This window comes from Triturus cristatus, chromosome 6, assembly GCF_964204655.1.
Source record: "Triturus cristatus chromosome 6, aTriCri1.1, whole genome shotgun sequence".
NCBI classification, from domain to species: domain Eukaryota; kingdom Metazoa; phylum Chordata; class Amphibia; order Caudata; family Salamandridae; genus Triturus; species Triturus cristatus.
Genome location: NC_140589.1, coordinates 44,220,900 through 44,239,719, shown reverse-complemented (window position 1 = coordinate 44,239,719; position 18,820 = coordinate 44,220,900). Strand labels below are relative to the sequence as shown.

General features: G+C 49.9%; 1 protein-coding gene across 1 annotated transcript in view; it reads right to left on the bottom strand.

Moving 5' to 3' along the window:
- Positions 1–18,820, bottom strand: part of KIF6 (kinesin family member 6) — a 1,720,339-nt gene that overhangs the window by 617,545 nt on the left and 1,083,974 nt on the right. The window contains exon 15 of the mRNA XM_085610234.1: positions 6,531–6,586. Within this exon, the coding sequence (XP_085466360.1) occupies positions 6,531–6,586 (56 nt within the window). The remainder of the gene's footprint in view (positions 1–6,530; positions 6,587–18,820) is intronic.

Genomic DNA, 18,820 nt, shown 5'->3' with positions numbered 1-18,820 from the left:
TCAAGAATCGATATCGGGCTGGGATTGATATTTTCCCATTGCTAGTATATGTATATAAATATTTCTTTATAAATGTGGGTCTCGGATTACTGCACATGAGTTTGTGTCAGGGTATGGCTTCAGCATGTCATATGACTCTTTTTTTTTTATTTATGGAACTAGGGTGTGGGACTGACCAGGATTAACACGAATGTTTAGTTGTTTTTAAAATGTACATATTAAGGTATTTAAGTACTAAGTTGGTTTTAAGGTGTATACATGAAGGTGTCCTCCAGCCCATAAAACTTATTATGTCAACACACAGATAAGAGCTTATCTAGTAAGCAACCTCTCCTTAGACATTCTCGTGGTTTTTGGTCTATGTGTTTTGTCACGTTTGTTTCATGTGCCATTTCTGTAACCTATTTTGGTTTTTAAATTCTGCAATGTTTCATTTTTTGATTTGTCTCTTTGTGTATTGTTTTCAGCTCTGATGAAGTTCCCCTTGAGGGAATGAAACGTGTTGGCCGAACGTTATTTGCTTTTTGATCTTGTGAAAAAAACATTTGAAATAAAGAAAATATTTTTTATACTACACTGAGTCTACTGGACTTCATTTCCTAAAAAGATTCTTGCTGAGCACATTCAAGTCCAATAATATAATTCCAGCGTCTCTTCAAATTTAGTATTTCAACAACATCAGAGTTCAAAGATTGAATTCCAGACACCAGAGTCGTTGTTTCCACCGATGGTCCACTTTATTCAGATAGTAGTTAAAGACAAAACTCTGCAGCCAACACGTGTTTCGTTGGGAAAACGTCTTTTCCACACAACTTCCTCAGGGCTGCAACCCAAGGTAGTCGGCGTCTACCTTAGGCGCCATCTTGATTAAGTATCATAATACCGGAAACTGAGTTTACAGACCGGTCTTGTGTGAGTAACTTAATAAATGATATGTAGCCTTCCTGACTCTTATGTGCTGGGGCACGGGCAAGATTAAGGGTTTCCTTGCCATTTCAGGTCCATACCGAGGCATTTATACTGGAGAAGAAATACGTGGTTCTTACAGTATTGTATTCAAGATTCTAATACAAAGGTGAATTAGAGTATATGTTGTATGATATAGATTGCTTAGCTCTCTGAATGTCAGCTTGTTTTTTGGTAAGATATGTATAACGATATCTCAGACACTGGGGAGCACTGAAGAGCTATATTAAGAAAAGTCACAAATTGGAGGTGCTGTGCTCTCTTTACCTAGGCGGTGATATATTACTTTGATAACTGATATAAAAAAAATTTTTTAGCTCTACTTTGAGACTTGTAATAGGGAAGATGGGAACTTATGTTACTATTTTGCTTGGGTTGCAGCCCTGAGGAAGTTGTGTGGAAAAGACGTTTTCCCAACGAAACACGTGTTGGCTGCAGAGTTTTGTCTTTAACTACTATCTGAATAAAGTGGACCATCGGTGGAAACAACGACTCTGGTGTCTGGAATTCAATCTTTGAACTCTGATATTGTTGAAATACTAAATTTGAAGAGACGCTGGAATTATATTATTGGACTTGAATGTGCTCAGCAAGAATCTTTTTATGTTTTTCCTACAGTGTTTGTAGTAGGAGGTGTGGGGGAGAGGGGTGACCTCCCTTAAATTTGCTTAGAGCACTCTTGTGTAACTGACAGCAATAACAAGAGCCATACTTAATGCTGTGCGCCTATTCTATGACCTAGTCACCTCAATAGTTTAAGGACTTCATTTCCTGGCGCACCCCCACTTGCATTTATCGATCTGGATCTGGAACACAGAGGCGTCACGCAACAGCTGACGCTGGGGAGTATTGCGCAGGATCAGGATTTGTTGGAACTAGCGTGAGGTGCAGACATAGGAGTCCGCCGTTGGGATTATGGATGTACTAGTGTAACACTTTAATAGATGGTACTGTGGCACATGCAGGGGGCCTGTAATCACTTATCTCACATAGAGTGAATACACATACAGCATACTCCTGTAATAACTGCACCATGGAGCATGATTGTGATCACAGAACTCACACTATCACTGCCCAACATCCATGTTGCACAACACAGAAAAGGGGCCTGCCATCCCTTCTCTACAAACAAAGGCTTTCACATAATCAGGATCTGTCAACAGAGTAAATGTGGCTACACTAAATGCCACAACCACACCGCAGACTACTCTGGCTATAACTGACACATGCAGAATACAGCAGCGAGACATACCACGCATCAGGTGTGTCCCCTAGCACTAATATCTGCGATTCACTGCCGCTATCAGAGGCAGCATCCTTTAGGATGTCAGCATCTTTCAAGGGGGAAGGATAACGTACAAGAAAGCTCAATCCTTCCCATCCAAGCCACACTGGCCAGTCTCATTTGCTTTGAAATGGCAGAAGGGTTCAATCCAGAACAATCAGAAGTCCGGCCTCTCGTGAGACTTCACATGGATTCCCCACACAGCATGGGTTTTAGATTTTGTAAGCACCCACTGAACCCAGATGAGTGGTGTGAAAGCCTCCCAAGAGGTCTCCCTGGACTAGGGCTAGCCTGCCAGTATCACAGTAGGCGACGAGACGTTCTTCACTGCTAGAACCATTTACTACTGCAATCCATAAACTCTTTGCTCCATGTCGGGAGCACCCAACACCTACTGACAAACTGTTAGACCTGTCAGCTCTAGGGTGGTCTTACCCCGTTTATTTTTTTTTGCCCTTGTCGCCTCATTTTTGCCACCATCTTCTTGTTGGACCTAGGCCTCTGGGCGCCTTACCACTGCCAAACAGTGCTGAGGTGCAGGTGCTCTCTCCTAATAACATGGTTGCCACAGGCCCCTGCTACTGCGGAGGGGCCATTGAATACACGCACTAGTAGTTAGGAGCAGGCAGGGTCATCCTGATAGTGTATCTCCGCCGTCCCGCCTTTTTGTCCCATAGACATAGATCCCATAGATGTGGAAGCTCCTGGAACCTTCCAGCCCTGGGAGGGGTTATGCTTTGCCGCCTTTACAGGAGGGTCACCTGACCTAGGGGTATAAGAGGAAAGGAGGGAAACTGAATTAGTCAGTTGGGGCACCACTGGACCTGGGGGAACCTCTGCCGGAGTATAGGCGCTTGGGCCTAGGGGAGGAACCTACACTACTGGGACTGACTGACCGTAGGCCCTGCTGTACCCAAGTTAGATGAGGGACTCTGCCAGCCTGCTGACCTTGCCCAGTGAGGGGGAAACCCAGGAGACCAACTCCAGTGTGCTGCAGGGAGCCATCCTGCCTTTTATGCCTGCCAACTCACCCCCCCTTCTCCCCCCAAGAACCTGTAACCAAGCCTTGCCCACAACTAGCGCTGGGACTGAAGCGCTGGGAACCCTGCGAGAACTGCTGCTGCTGGGGGATCAACAGGTAAAGCGCTATACTCCCAGGACTATGCACACCTAGCGCCATATTGCTGGAACTGTGCCCCCTGCGCTGTGGAGACGTAATCCGCCTATGCTGCCAAGCGCTGTGAACTCTAAGCGCTGCAAGCCCCAGAACACCACCGCAGCCCAGGTACCTGTGATCTCGCGCTGTGCTTGAGAGAGCAATATCTGCTGAAGCTCACCACCGCGGCCCAGGCGCCGCGATATCCAAACCGCTGTGTGCTCAAAATCACCGACGCGGCCCAGGCGCCACGTGGTCGGAAGCGCCCATCACCGCTGAGGCCCCGGCGACCCCAGGAGAAGATTGTGCGTCCGGAGCCCCGCTGCGGCCCCCGAAGCGAGGGGAAGGCCGCTGCGGGCGCTGTGCAGGCCGCGCTAGGCCGCGGGGGCGTCTACGGAGCGTTGCGGGGCAACCGGGGCGCCGGCAGCGTCATAAGCCGCGCCCCTGGTGAGCCGCGCTCCCATTGGTTACCGGGCCAGAGCCGATCCTGAGCACCAGCGAGGGGGTCCCTGAGGAAAGCGAAAGCCCCTGACCTCCCCAGGCCGGGACCGGAGTAGAGTGGAGGCCCGGGAAGGAGCACAGAAGCGGTGCAACCATGGCTGTCACCCCAGGTAAAACCCCGGGAGGGAGGCTATTCGAAAACTGTTAGCGGGGCTGCCGAGGATCTAGTTCAGAACGGGAAGGCAGCCCCGTGACCACCCCTCACCTCAAGAGAGGTTTAGAACCAGCGGCAACGGCCTGTTAACCCCCTGTTGGCCAGAACTGACGTGGGCTGCCCCCGACTGATACCTGCAAGGGGCGCAGCCTTGAACACCGATAAGGCCTTCCCCTGTCACCACGGAGGAAGCCACAGGGGATTCTGGGGCCTCAAAGAACCTGTACAGCCTCACCCCCTCCCACCCCCGGCCTATAAAGCGTCACATCTCCCGAATGTGTCAGTGACATGCTTAAGAAATGTGCCCTGTAGTCATCCTTGCATAGGGACTGTTGCCTGTAGGGTGCACACGCATAGGAATGGTCACTGACCCTGAGTCTGTGTACAGTAGGTGTTGCCTTATTGAAGATGCGCAAAAGTGATGTCGCCTGGATTGATGTAATATAAGGAATGTTGCATTTATTATCTCCCTTCCTCGGGGATTCTTTGATGTTATATTCACGCCCTGATGCCCTTGAATGAATTTACGCCTGTTTTGTGCTGAGATGAATTTACTGTTGCCCTGAGATTATCTGCTCTATTTCCTGAAATGAATTTACTGTTGCCCTGAGATTATCTGCTCTATTTCCTGAGATGAATTTACTGTTGCCCTGAGATTATCTGCTCTATTTCCTGAGATGAATTTACTGTTGCCCTGAGATTATCTGCTCTATTTCCTGAAATGAATTTACTGTTGCCCGGAGATTTTCTGCTCTATTACTGAAATGTATTCATTTGCCATGACCTGAATGAGATAAAGGGTCTTGTTTTACAAATCAGCCTGGTGTGGTGTCTCTTCATTGTGTGCGCATTACTGAGTCCGTGTGAGTGAGTGCCGCACAACTGCTTTACACATTGCCTTCGGGTGCCTGCCTGCCTCGCGCCAAGCTACCGTGTCGGAATTGGTGACCCCAGTTCTAACACAAACCATACATTGTTATGTGGTTAAATAGGTCTCGAGCGAGGGACACTACTATTTTACATGACTACTATTTTATATGTTCACGGTTTAAGTTGACATCTTTCTTAAACATTGACTCTTGGCACACATATGCTGGCATGCCCATATGGGATAATATTCTCTGAAATCGATTTGCTTACATTTACACTTCTTTGAGGCATATTTTCAGGCTCTTGAACATTCCGTACCAGGCTTAAGATATCTGAGCAAAATGTTGATGTTTGTTGTTTTCCGCTTGGCTAACGCCCTGCACGGGTAAAATTAATAATGACGGCCTGACTAGAGCTCCGGCATGGTAACATGGGTGAAGTGTAGTATATAAAGGGCACCAATCCTTTGTTTAGACAGAGGAGCATTTCGCAGTCACTGATGAGGCCAGCCCATGCCGGAATTCCAGCCCAGCTGAATCCTGCTTACCTCTCTGAGAAAGACGATGGCCTACTCTACACAAGAATGGCCTCCTAAATGAAACATACCACAGGTAACTGGAGAGTTAGATCACCCTAAGATATTCTGACAGATTCACGCTCCCTAAGCCCACTAGGTTAGGAAGCGCTAGGTAGGAGTATGGACATGAATATGTATGTATGTCCAGCAGCCCCCTTTTTATTCATTCATTCATTTTAAACATGTAATTTAATGGAATATAAAGACTACAGCATCAGCGGTAACATTGGTACCAGCTGGTGTTATGGGCTCGGCCCTCACAATAAATGTGCAAATTCATAGAGAACAGGATCGCAGCAGGTAAAAGAAACATTCTAATGTCATTCTGTTTAATATGCCTTGATGGACGTAAGCCCAAGAGTCCATGACCTCGGAGATGTAGCACCTTGGACTCATGCTCAAGGCCATATCAAGCCCCAGTGTATCTCCAATCGGTGTGGGGGAAGTAGCAGCATTCCTCCTAAAAGTAAAGAAAATACTCTACATCTCTCAACTGTAAAGAGGACAACAATATAGTTATGGAATGTGTATATGTGGGCTTCAGCTGCACATACTTATCCAGGCACTGGCAGAGAAGGCACCATATATGTGACACTGAATTTAGCGCTTTGGGCCACTGAAGAACACTCAAAAGCACTCAAGAAGGAAAGGAGAATTGGAAAAAACAATTAAGAGTGAAGCAAGGAGGGGATAGACGAAGGGGTCTAGTGGGACCAGTGAGCATTAGTCATTAAATTAAGGGAACAAACAGATGACCCCTATGTCAACAAACCCCCAAAGGCCCCCCAAAAAAGTGTCGCCATGCAGCTGAGTTTTTAAGATGAAGTTCACACTGAGAGAATTAGAATACTCATGTACACAAGATCATTTTTAAGATCACATGTCAAGATATATTAAAGAGTCTGCTGGCACAACCTACATCCGTGCTTATACCAATCAATCTTCATAAGAAATCACAGAACATCAACATGTTACAACAAAAGTGAAGAACATTTCAAGAACAAGAGCTTCCTCTACTTACTGATCTTATTCCGTGCCTCGTTGACTCTCTCTCCGAGGGCCTTAGCTTCAGCAAACCTAGAGAAAGGAGTACGTTGAGAGTTCTGCGTGATTCCAATTTGTTGTACAAATACATCCATGCACAGTCCTTTAGCTGCAAGAATACTACATAATGCCCCCAAAAACAGGCACTCTGTATTCAGTGAGGTATAGGTAAACTCATTTACTAACGTATTACCACCCTGCTACTTCTCGTCTCTACCTGTATACCGTAGGCATTGAATACTCACATCTCCATCACAGCCGCTCTGTCTCCAAACAAAGGCATCACTGCCATGGAATACCCAATTTTTAGACTTCAACAAACACAGTTTCTAGTAACTCAATTTCATAATTTGCCGTTGCTTGCTTTAGAAAATAAACTTTTCCAGTAAGAAACCATTTCGGAAGAGGCCAGAAACCAAAGAGATGCTCACATGCATTTAACCAAACTCTGTTTCATATTTAATTCAAACTTTGGAGTATGGGAGTTGCTCCTTGCATGCAGAACCTCCTTGATGTATCCTACATATCAAAGATTGGAAAGAAAAGTAAATACCCTGCTTTGATTTAGATAATGCCTGCTGACTTCCGAAGAAACTCGCCGTCCGGATTAGTATAGAACAAAGAAAAAGGTGAGACAGCGAGGAGCTGGGCCTAGAAAATCAACAGAGTCTTTGGCTAACATCTCTGCAACACATTAATGATCTTACAGCTATGTTAAGAGTGCAACCTCATGCAAAAACAACTGGGAGAAAATGGAGGCAACTGATCAAAAGGTGGATGGGCTTTCAAAAGAGTTGTTCAGGTTAAAAACAACATTCAAACACTAGAGGAAGGCTGTCAAACTAGGAAAAACTGAACTAGACATCACCCTTAAACCGCAACGTAAGAGTGAAGATTTAGAGAATCGGTGTGAGTGGTCAAACTTTTGCTTTATTGGTATCCCAAAAGGCACTGTAGCAGATGAATCATATGAAAAATGCTGACTCGGTCCATTAAAGAAAACATACTTCCAAATGAACAAGTTACTTACCTTTGGTAACAATATATCTGTAAGAGACATATACTAGTTATAGATGCCTTACCTTAGAATTACCCCCAGGCATCAGACTGGATCCGGAGAATTTTTTTTGTAGCAGTACCCTTGCGCGTCAGTAGGTGGCAATGGTCGACTCCGCGTCCGTCATCGGCGTTGTGATCGCCGGGATGATGTTGCGGTATCTACTTAGATGTCGCCCCTGCACACTGACGTCAGTACTTTACACGACATTCCACGCCAGAAGCGAAGAGCCATGCAAGACACTGACCACTGGTGCACAAAACTAGGGCCCTGAAAGGGAGTCCCTTACACTAGAAGTCAGTTCGCAGAACGGGGAGGTTGGGTGGGGCGGTAAGGAATCTATTACCAATATATGTCTCTTACAGATATATCGTTACCGAAGGTAAGTAACTTGTTCATCTGAAAGAGACTATTAGTTATAGATTCCTTACCTTAGAATAGTTACACCAGCAATACCAACCCTGGAGGTGGATCTGCGAACCAAGTTCACACCAGGAAGTCTTGGAGGACTGAACAGCCAAAGAAGCCGTCTCTCCGCACTAAGTATCCAGGCAATATTGTCTAGTGAACGTGTGCAGCGACACCCACGTGGCTGCCTGGCAGATGTCATTGAGAGGGATTCAGCATCCCAAAGCAGTAGTCGCTGCCATCACACTGGTGGAGTGTGTGCGCAATTCTTGTGGAGGTTCCTTCTTCGCCAACGAATAGCATATTTTGATGCAAAGAACGACCCACCGAGAGATGGTCCGTTTCTGCACGGCCCGACCTTTTTTGGCACCCACATAACCCACATAGCCAACAAAGATTTGATCGTCCACCTAGAATTGCTTTGTACAATCCAAATAAAAGGATAGTGCACGTTTTGGATCCAGACGGTGGAGTCTTTCTTCCTCTTTAGAAGGATGCGGTGGTGGAAAGAAGGTGGTCAAAGTGATGGTCTGTCCTATATAGAAAGAGGTAACCACTCTGGTGAGAAAAGAAGGCTGAGTTCTGAGGGCAACCTTGTGCGGATGAACATCAAGGAAAGGAGGTTTAGAAAAAGAACCTTTAGCTCACTCACCCTGCGAGCAGAGGTGCTGGCAATCAGAAAGGCAGTTTTTAAAGTTAGAAATCTGAGAGGACAATTATGTAATAGCTCGAAGCAAGCACACATCGGGTAAGTCAGAACCAGATTCAAGTCCCACAGGGGCATTACGAAAGGAATAAGAGGAAAGAGATGAGTAAAGCCCTTCAGAAACCTATTTACAATAGTGGACTTGAAAAGAGAAGGTTGATCTGGAAGGCGAAGAAAGGACGAAATGGCCGAAAGATAGCCTTTAAGGGTGCCCAGAGCAGAGCCCTGCAGGGCCAAAGAAAGAAGGAAGAGGAGAACATCTGAAAGAGGGCCAGAAAGGGGATCCACAGCATTTGCTGTGCACCATGCCACAAATTTGTTCCATCAGTAGGCGTATACCATTTTAGTGGAGAGATACCTGACTGCCAAGATGACATTGCAGACTTCGGGAGGAAGGTCAAAAGCTGTCACCTGTTGCCGCTCAGTCTCCACGCAAGGAGGTGGAGGGTGGACAGGTCCGTCCCCTGCTGCTGCGACAGAAGATCCTCCTGAAGAGGCAGTCTGATCGGGGGATTGATGGCCATGTTCAAGAGCTCGGGATACCAGACTCTGCGTGCCCAATCCGGAGCCACAAGAATGACCCGGTCGCACTTGATCTTCTTTAGCACTCTGGGTAGAAGTGATATAGGTGGAAAGGCATATAGAAGACCGTAACTCCACTCACGACGAAAAGCATCGCTGAGCGAGTGCCGCCTTGGAAATTCCAACGTGCAGAACTGCTGACATTGTGTGTTGTCTTCGGTGGTGTAGAAATCCAACCAAGGGTCTCCCCACTGCTGATAGGGACCTTGCACCACTTCAGAGTGAAGACGCCATTTGTGTCTGCCCTGGCAGTTCAGGGAACCTGCCAGGTGTTGAACCACCACATGCCCTGATGTTCCAGCCATGTTCAGAGGCGAAGGGCCTCTTGACATAGGGTTCACGACCCCACCCGCCCTGTTTGTAGCAGTACCACATGGCAGTGGTCTTGTCCGTGAACACCTGCACTACATTTCCCTTGACAGAAGGAAGGAATGCTTTCAGTGCAAGATGAATTGCCCGGAGCTCCAGAAGGTTGATGTGGAGCTTAGACTCCACCGGAGACCAGAGGCCTCTGATCTCCACCTCTTCCATTTGGCCGCCCCATCCCAGGAGTGACGCATCTGTCAATACCGTGAACTCTGGTTTGGGAAGGGAGAGGGATCTGCCGTCGACCCAATCTTAGTTCGAAAGCCACCACTGCAGTTGGGGGGCAGTTCCCTCCAAAATCTGCATGCAATCGGAAAGATTTCCCTGATGCTGTGCCTACTGGAACTTCAGGTCCTACTGCAGAGCCCGCATGTGCCACCAGGCATGATCCACCAGCAGGATGCAGGAAGCCATGAGGCCCAGTAGCCTCAGGGTCATTCTCACCGAAACCCGGGATAGAGGTTGAAACATCAGAGTCATAGCCCGAATATACCAGACTCGCTGCTCAGGAGGATAAGCCCGAAACTGCACTGTGTCCAGAACCGCTCCGATGAAGAGGAGCTTCTGAGAGGGAATCAGGTGCAACTTCGGCACATTGATCATGAACCCCACCGAATGCAGGAGGTCCGCCGTATTCTGGAGGTAGGAGATGACAGCCTGGGGCGAGCCCGTCTTCAACACCCGGTCGTAGACATAGGGGAACACTGGAACCCTGGATCTGCGCAGATGAGCTGCGACCACCGTCATCACTTTTATGAAAACCCGAAGGGTGCTGGTAAGGCCAAAAGGGAGCACGGTAAACTGAAAATGCTCATAGCCTACCGCGAACCATAGGTAGCGCCGGTGGGCAAGCAGGACGGGGATATAAAAATAAGCATCTTGCAAGTTCAATGCCACCATCCAAGGTTGAGGGCAGATAGAACCCGAGCCAATGTAAACATTCTGAACTTCTCCTTCCGGAGGAAGCGCTTGACGTTCCTGAGATCCAAGATAGGACGCAGGCCTTTGTCCTTCTTGGGCACCATAAAGTAGTGGGGATAACAGCCACGACCTACTTCTGGGGCAGGAACTTGCTCGATAGCCCCCTTGGCCAAGAGAGCCGTAACTTCGTGATGGAGAAGGGCCAGGTGATCCTCCCACATGCGATGGTATTGTGGTGGCATGGATGGAGGGGTAGTCTCGAAGGGGAGGGAGTAGTATCTTCGGACTATCTGCAAAACCCACCTGTCCGAAGTGTTGTCTGACAGTGGGGGAGGTGATGGCGGATCCTGCCACCCACTGGCAACTGGTGGCCCTGAAAGGTCAGACTAGGAGGGTTTGGATGCTACTGCAGAGGGGGCACTGGTGGACTGCCACGCCCACTGGCCCCCAGACCCACCGCGCTGGGTCCCACATCCCCGGCCATGCAAAGGCTGGACAGCTTGCGTTGGCCTGTGGCTCTGGGAGGAATGTGGCAGGGCACCCCTTCCGTAGCCACGAAAGGGGCAAAAGGCAGACTGCATGGGGCGAGATGTAGTCGTGAGGCCCAAGGACCTGGCCTTAGCCCTAGAATCCTTGAAGCACTCAAGCGCATGGTCTGCCTTGTCGCCAAACAAGCGACGGCCATCAAAGGGCATGTCCAAAAGTGTTGATTGGACATCGCCTGAAAAGCCAGTGGACCTCAGCCAGGCGTAGCGTCTCAGGGCTACCGACATTGAAATAGCCCGGCATAACGAGTCGGCAGTGTCCAGCTCACAGTGAATGGCGAACTTTGCTGCATCTCTCCCTTCGGCAACCGCACGGGAGAGTGTGGCCCAGGCCTCCTCTTGGCACTGTGGCAGCACCTGCTCAACCGTATCCCGAACACAGAGTGGGTGTAAAGGTCCAAGAGACATGCGGTGTTCACTGACCTCAGTCCTAAGCTGGAGAAAGAAAACATCTTCCCAAAATGTTCCAGCTTCTTGGATTCCCTATCTGGGGGAGCAGTAGGGAACGAGTCTTTGGATGTAGAGGCTTGGACTACCAAACTCTGAGGGGTAGGATGTTGGGAGAGGAAAATGGGGTCACCCGGAGCGTCGGGAAATCATCCTATCCACAGAAGCCCCTGTGCTGGGCTTGGACCAAGTGCCCAGAAGGATGTCCGTGAGGGCCTCATTGAAAGGTAGCAGGGGCTCCGAAGAGGCTGCTGCCGGCTGAAGCACCTCAGTCAGGAGATTAGTCATGACTGCCACCATAGGAAGCTCAAGGCCCAAACCCTCAGCCACCCTACGCAACACCACAGCGTGGGAGGCTCCCTCCTCTGTAGCCACTGTGGGGGAGAAAGCATGCCAAGGTCTGGGGAGGTATCCAGACCACTGGCATCACCCAACTCCTCTCTCCAGTCCGGATCTTCAAGTTGGTCAGCAAGAGGGTCAACAGACCCCTCCCAGTCCTCCTCACCCTCTTCTGGCTGCCACTCAGGGCGATAGGGAACACCAGGGTAGAAAATTGGCACAAGATTGCCGGCTGGCGCCGGTACCGGCGTCGGTTAATGTCAGTCTGGCTCCGTATCTACGTCGAGGGGGAGGCCGGGGTCGGCGCCAGCTCGAGACACAACCGGCATCGGAGGCGGCGTCGTCAATGGATTTGACGCCGGAGGAGGTGTTGTCAGGTCGACCGGCGCCAATTCGGTTCCAGGCCTGGATCCCTGTGGTGCCGGAGCTCCGGGTGGCAAAGGCCTAGAACTCCCAACAGAGCACGTGGAACCCGAATGTGTGCCGGCAGATTTAAGCTGCCCAAAAATGGAGTGGAGAGCTTCGTAAAATGTGCGAAGTTGGGCAGGGGTTGCTCCAGCTCCCGGATAGTGGGGAACACTCAGAGCCGACCCAGCAGGCTCCGGGGACGGAGCCAAAAGATGATGACTGTCCGCATCCCGTATCTTGTCGGCCAACGGACGGGGAGAAGGCGAAGAGCGACTGTGCTTTTTCGTCTTCTTCTTGTGCTTCGACTTACCCGAAGATGAAGACTTTGACGAGGAGTGATGGTGATGGCTCCGCGGCCGGTCACGCGACCTCCCCCTCGACCGGGACCTGGAGCGCCACGGAGCCGACTGCCTGGCCTACAGAAGCTTTTGGGACCGCTCCCGCAAAGACTTCGGGCCATGGCCTGACAGTTGGAGCACGGCTTTGGGTTGTGGTCGCTCTCCAGACACCAGAGGCACAGTAGATGTCGGTCCGTAACTGACATCAACTTGTGGCAGGAGCGACAAGGCTTGAAGCTAGTCCGCCGATGTGACATCCCTGTGCACCAGGAGTCAAACAACTCGAAAAGAAGTAGACAAAAAGTAAAAAAAGTCAAAAAGTGAGTAGGGTACCGCTCTCTCCGGATATGCGCTGGCTGGCGCGGAAAAAGAAAGAACTGACGTCAGCGCGCAGGGGTGTCATCTGGGTAGATACAGCGACGGCATCCCGGCGATCACGATGTCGACGATGAACGCGGAGTCGATGGACGCCACCTACAGACGTGCAAGGGTACTGCTACGAAAAAATTGTCTCCGATCCAGTCTGACACCAGGGGGTAATTCTAAGGTAAGGAATCTATACCTAATAGTCTCTTTCAGATATACCTGGCAGTATAAGGAGCCTAACTATTGGTGGAACCCACTGAGTCTCTGTTCAGAAACCAAAGAGTAGCACAGCCATCCCTACCACAATAGCTTACCTGCAACTTGCAAGACTGATTCTAGGAAACACTGGACTAGTAGAACTTGTGATTTTTCAATCAGTTACTCCTAGCTATTTCCAGACCTCACATATGAAACCTCACTGGAAGCAAACGCCACGTGAAGACTCATTTCCATATTCAAAGCAGCAGCTGCACAAGCTCAGATGGAACAGTTTTCAAATCTGAGGATTCTTTGACAGGGAAATCTTACAATGTTTGACAAAGTCGACCAAGCAGAGGCTATCGTCACAAATCCAGGGTTCTAAAGGGAATGACGCAGCTGCATCAGTGCTTATTGATTATTATTGTTTTTTGAAATTGCAAGTGGCTAGGATGCCATAAGTTGAGCTTATATTCAAAGACGAGAGGCATGGATAAAGAGCATTACAGTATTACAAAGCTTTCCCCCTTTTCATATATTGTGGAGTTCATCTATATGGACTGGTGGGACGATCCTATAGCCCATCTTTCTATCAGGTGGACACCGCAAAAGGGCTGTAAGGTGACCGGGATCAGTGGACCCTGGGAAGTGGAAAAGGAAAAATGGAGATCGTTCAGGGATGAAGAAGAAAAAATAAAATGGGGACAGAACCTGAATCGCAGCCCGCATTTGCCTCGCTACGCAGCAGACCCTACCTGGTTCCTGGCTCAGGGACAGACCTTTGCTCACCTTTAGAACTGGCGCTGGTAGTCACCCTCGCCGCCTCCCGTTGCTCTGAGGCCGCAGTAGAGGCGGACTACAGCCCCCATCAGCCATCCACAGACCCGCCCACATCCGGCGGAAAGTGCGCCCGGAGGCGCTACTTGAATCCAGGCTCCCCCGGTGGAGCGGGGGGACAGAACCTGAATCGCAGCCCGCATTTGCCTCGCTACGCAGCAGACCCTACCTGGTTCCTGGCTCAGGGACAGACCTTTGCTCACCTTTAGAACTGGCGCTGGTAGTCACCCTCGCCGCCTCCCGTTGCTCTGAGGCCGCAGTAGAGGCGGACTACAGCCCCCATCAGCCATCCACAGACCCGCCCACATCCGGCGGAAAGTGCGCCCGGAGGCGCTACTTGAATCCAGGCTCCCCCGGTGGAGCGGGGGGACAGAACCTGAATCGCAGCCCGCATTTGCCTCGCTACGCAGCAGACCCTACCTGGTTCCTGGCTCAGGGACAGACCTTTGCTCACCTTTAGAACTGGCGCTGGTAGTCATCCTCGCCGCCTCCCGTTGCTCTGAGGCCGCAGTAGAGGCGGACTACAGCCCCCATCAGCCATCCACAGACCCGCCCACATCCGGCGGAAAGCGCGCCCGGAGGCGCTACTTGAATCCAGGCTCCCCCGGTGGAGCGGGGGGACAGAACCTGAATCGCAGCCCGCATTTGCCTCGCTACGCAGCAGACCCTACCTGGTTCCTGGCTCAGGGACAGACCTTTGCTCACCTTTAGAACTGGCGCTGGTAGTCACCCTCGCCGCCTCCCGTTGCTCTGAGGCCGCAGTAGAGGCGGACTACAGCCCCCATCAGCCATCCACAGACCCGCCCACATCCGGCGGAAAGCGCGCCCGGAGGCGCTACTTGAATCCAGGCTCCCCCGGTGGAGCGGGGGGACAGAACCTGAATCGCAGCCCGCATTTGCCTCGCTACGCAGCAGACCCTACCTGGTTCCTGGCTCAGGGACAGACCTTTGCTCACCTTTAGAACTGGCGCTGGTAGTCACCCTCGCCGCCTCCCGTTGCTCTGAGGCCGCAGTAGAGGCGGACTACAGCCCCCATCAGCCATCCACAGACCCGCCCACATCCGGCGGAAAGCGCGCCCGGAGGCGCTACTTGAATCCAGGCTCCCCCGGTGGAGCGGGGGGACAGAACCTGAATCGCAGCCCGCATTTGCCTCGCTACGCAGCAGACCCTACCTGGTTCCTGGCTCAGGGACAGACCTTTGCTCACCTTTAGAACTGGCGCTGGTAGTCACCCTCGCCGCCTCCCGTTGCTCTGAGGCCGCAGTAGAGGCGGACTACAGCCCCCATCAGCCATCCACAGACCCGCCCACATCCGGCGGAAAGCGCGCCCGGAGGCGCTACTTGAATCCAGGCTCCCCCGGTGGAGCGGGGGGACAGAACCTGAATCGCAGCCCGCATTTGCCTCGCTACGCAGCAGACCCTACCTGGTTCCTGGCTCAGGGACAGACCTTTGCTCACCTTTAGAACTGGCGCTGGTAGTCACCCTCGCCGCCTCCCGTTGCTCTGAGGCCGCAGTAGAGGCGGACTACAGCCCCCATCAGCCATCCACAGACCCGCCCACATCCGGCGGAAAGCGCGCCCGGAGGCGCTACTTGAATCCAGGCTCCCCCGGTGGAGCGGGGGGACAGAACCTGAATCGCAGCCCGCATTTGCCTCGCTACGCAGCAGACCCTACCTGGTTCCTGGCTCAGGGACAGACCTTTGCTCACCTTTAGAACTGGCGCTGGTAGTCACCCTCGCCGCCTCCCGTTGCTCTGAGGCCGCAGTAGAGGCGGACTACAGCCCCCATCAGCCATCCACAGACCCGCCCACATCCGGCGGAAAGCGCGCCCGGAGGCGCTACTTGAATCCAGGCTCCCCCCGCGTCGCGGGACGCGCGCGGGCGGCGCCGGGCTGAGCCCGGGCAGAGGGCGGGCCGTCTGTGGCCGTCAGAGGCCAAAGGAGGCCGGGCCGGGCCACCTTCCTAACATTTATCCTCCACCTATTGACACTCCTTGAGGAACTAATTGGGTTTCTTGTCTATTCGAAGATGACCCTAAGATCTGGAAAAAAGAGGCAAGTCCAGGTCTCTACTTCTAATGGTACTTTTACGGGTACTATTGACCAGTTTTTTAAACGCTCTACTGCAATATTGGAGAAAGAAATTGCTATTGTTGAAAAACGCTTATCATTAGATATTATCACAGGTAAACGATCGTCTCTTGGGAAAATTAATGAGGCAGTTTCCCCTATTTCGCTTTCCTTTGTAGATACTGTTAGCAATGCTGATAATATTGATCCAGTGCTTGTAACTGCCCCCGAGACCCAAACTGTGAAGTTGGTGGTGGAGGGTCAAGATAGCGCATTTATTACTGCTCGTGATAACATACTAAACAGCGGGACTACCATCCTGTTAGACCAGTCTAGAGAGAAATCAGGTCTCTCGGACTCACCTAATTTAAACTTTAGTAAAGAGCAAGTGATCTCCCCCCCTATGTTACATCTTTCACCCCCACACAATCCTGGGAAACGTAAACGGCTAGATCTTCCCGACCTAGACAAATACAATGAGGGGGTGGGAAGCACTATTGACCCTCCTATTCGGTTGCCTAATACTAACAAGGCGGGTCAATATGAAGATCATAATACCACCGTTAATATTGCAGAAGGCATATTCCTGGCCAAGATAGAGTTATTAATGAAATCCTTGCTCTTACCACTATTAGAAAGGACAAGACTACTGAATGTAAAAATTGATTCCTTGGATAGGTTGCTTAAAGAGAATATAGCATCTGTAAATAGATCGCTAACTAGTTTAATCCCCAAAGGCGTGCCCCCCACTGCCCCATCACCATTGAAATCCAATCTGGTGAATAAAAAAGTAGGGGTGTCAAGTTTAAAAGCGGGACCCATTATGTCAAAAGCCACGCAGCCAACATCTGTATCGGCCCCCAAGAAAACAGTTATCTCGGGGGTCAGACCTAGACAGAAGGCCGATAAACAACCCCAGGCCAAGAAAACACCTAGCAGTCATGATCAAACCCTCCGACCATATTTTAAACCAATCCCGAGGAAACACTGTGTTAATCTCCCTCCGGAGTCACAGCCTTATACCATCATCTTAACTGGCGTGGCCCCTTTAGTCGAAGGTAAAAGAGAAACACACATGGACCTCCATAATAAGGTAACATTTTGGCTTAACAAAAATCGCCCGCTCCCACCCAATACATATTCTGAAATTCTTAATGTAAGAAGGGTGGACTGGATAGGTTATGGTAAAAAAGATCTCGAGGGAGACTGTGTGGTGATAAATTTTAGAGAACCATGGGTGGCCAATTTTATCAGTAGGGAACCTAGATTTGGAAGAGCTGGGGATGTGCAAACTTTGTTGCTGAATTATTTCTATCCCGCTCTATGTACAAGCGGTCCTCAAACGCCATCCCTACACTCTAGAAATGTCAGGCCAAGAGGGAGATTCCACCTTGATACTCCAGCCCATCCTTTGTTTTATCCGCAACTCACAAACCGGTTTGCTCCGCTATCCGGCTTGGAAGGTGTGGATTGACTTGACAATTCACTGTCGACTCCAGGGCTGAGTGAAGTCGTATTGAGTGCTCTTAACTGTATTCCTTCTTCTAGGACTGAGATTGTAACAGGGGAGAGTGATAATTCACAAGGGGAGGTAGATGGGGTAACACTTCCTAATCCCATATATAGTCCTCTGGTTCCAGTGGAGACTATGATTCCATCTAATAACTTGCAGAAAGATGCAAGTAATATTCTCTCAGTCCTGTCATGGAACATAGCGGGACTAACAGGGAAAATGTCTGAAGATGACTGGGGCTTTTTTGTGGATTCTTTTGATGTTATTATGTTTCAGGAAAGCTGGTCTACCGCTGCCACCTTTCGGGTTGGCTATCTTAACTATTACAAACCAGCCTGTAAAGGACCAAAAGGCCGTCCCACAGGTGGTCTGGTCATTTGGATCAGGCAATCTCTAGCTTTTACAATTAAAGATATTCCTACATTAAGTAGTGATATTCTTGCTTTGAAATTGTCTGGTAAAAATAAAGAGGTTTTTTCACTGATCAATATATATGCAAGAGGGCAACCTGGTGGGAAGCCTATGAGAGCAGTCAGTGATCTAGACTGCTTACTAGGCAACATTTTCAGCGATATTTGTATAATGGTGGCAGGTGATTTTAACTGTTCTTTTGAACCCTTTCCCAATCTCGACAACGAAGGATATGGGGCAACTGACCAAATCTGGAATATTCCACCATTATCCATCCCTCCTATTAAAAAGGTTACCGAGGCCGCAATGCAGTGGTTAGGCCTCTGTCTTGAATGGGATCTGCGTGCAGCTAATGGTAGAACCAAATCTGATTTGATGGGAAAGGTCACATTTGACAATTCCAGGCACTCGAGTCGTATTGACTACTTCCTAATAAAGATAGAATTTTGGAAACTCCTAAAGGATATGGAAGTAGTGCAAAGATCTGAAAGTGACCATAACCCTCTGGCAATTACATTATTACTAAATGAGGGCTACAGAATGGATTTTGCATCCACCGCCGTTACAGCCGAGGCGGTTCTATCAAATGATTGCAGAAGGGTCCGCTGGACTAGGCTTATAGACAACCCTACCGTGTTAGAAAAGATTGCGGTGGAAGTCTCAGTAGCCACCAATCTGATGGTAACAATACTCAATGAAGACACCTCCCTGGAAGAAATAGGGTTGATCCACGAGTCTTTATTCAATAAGATAAA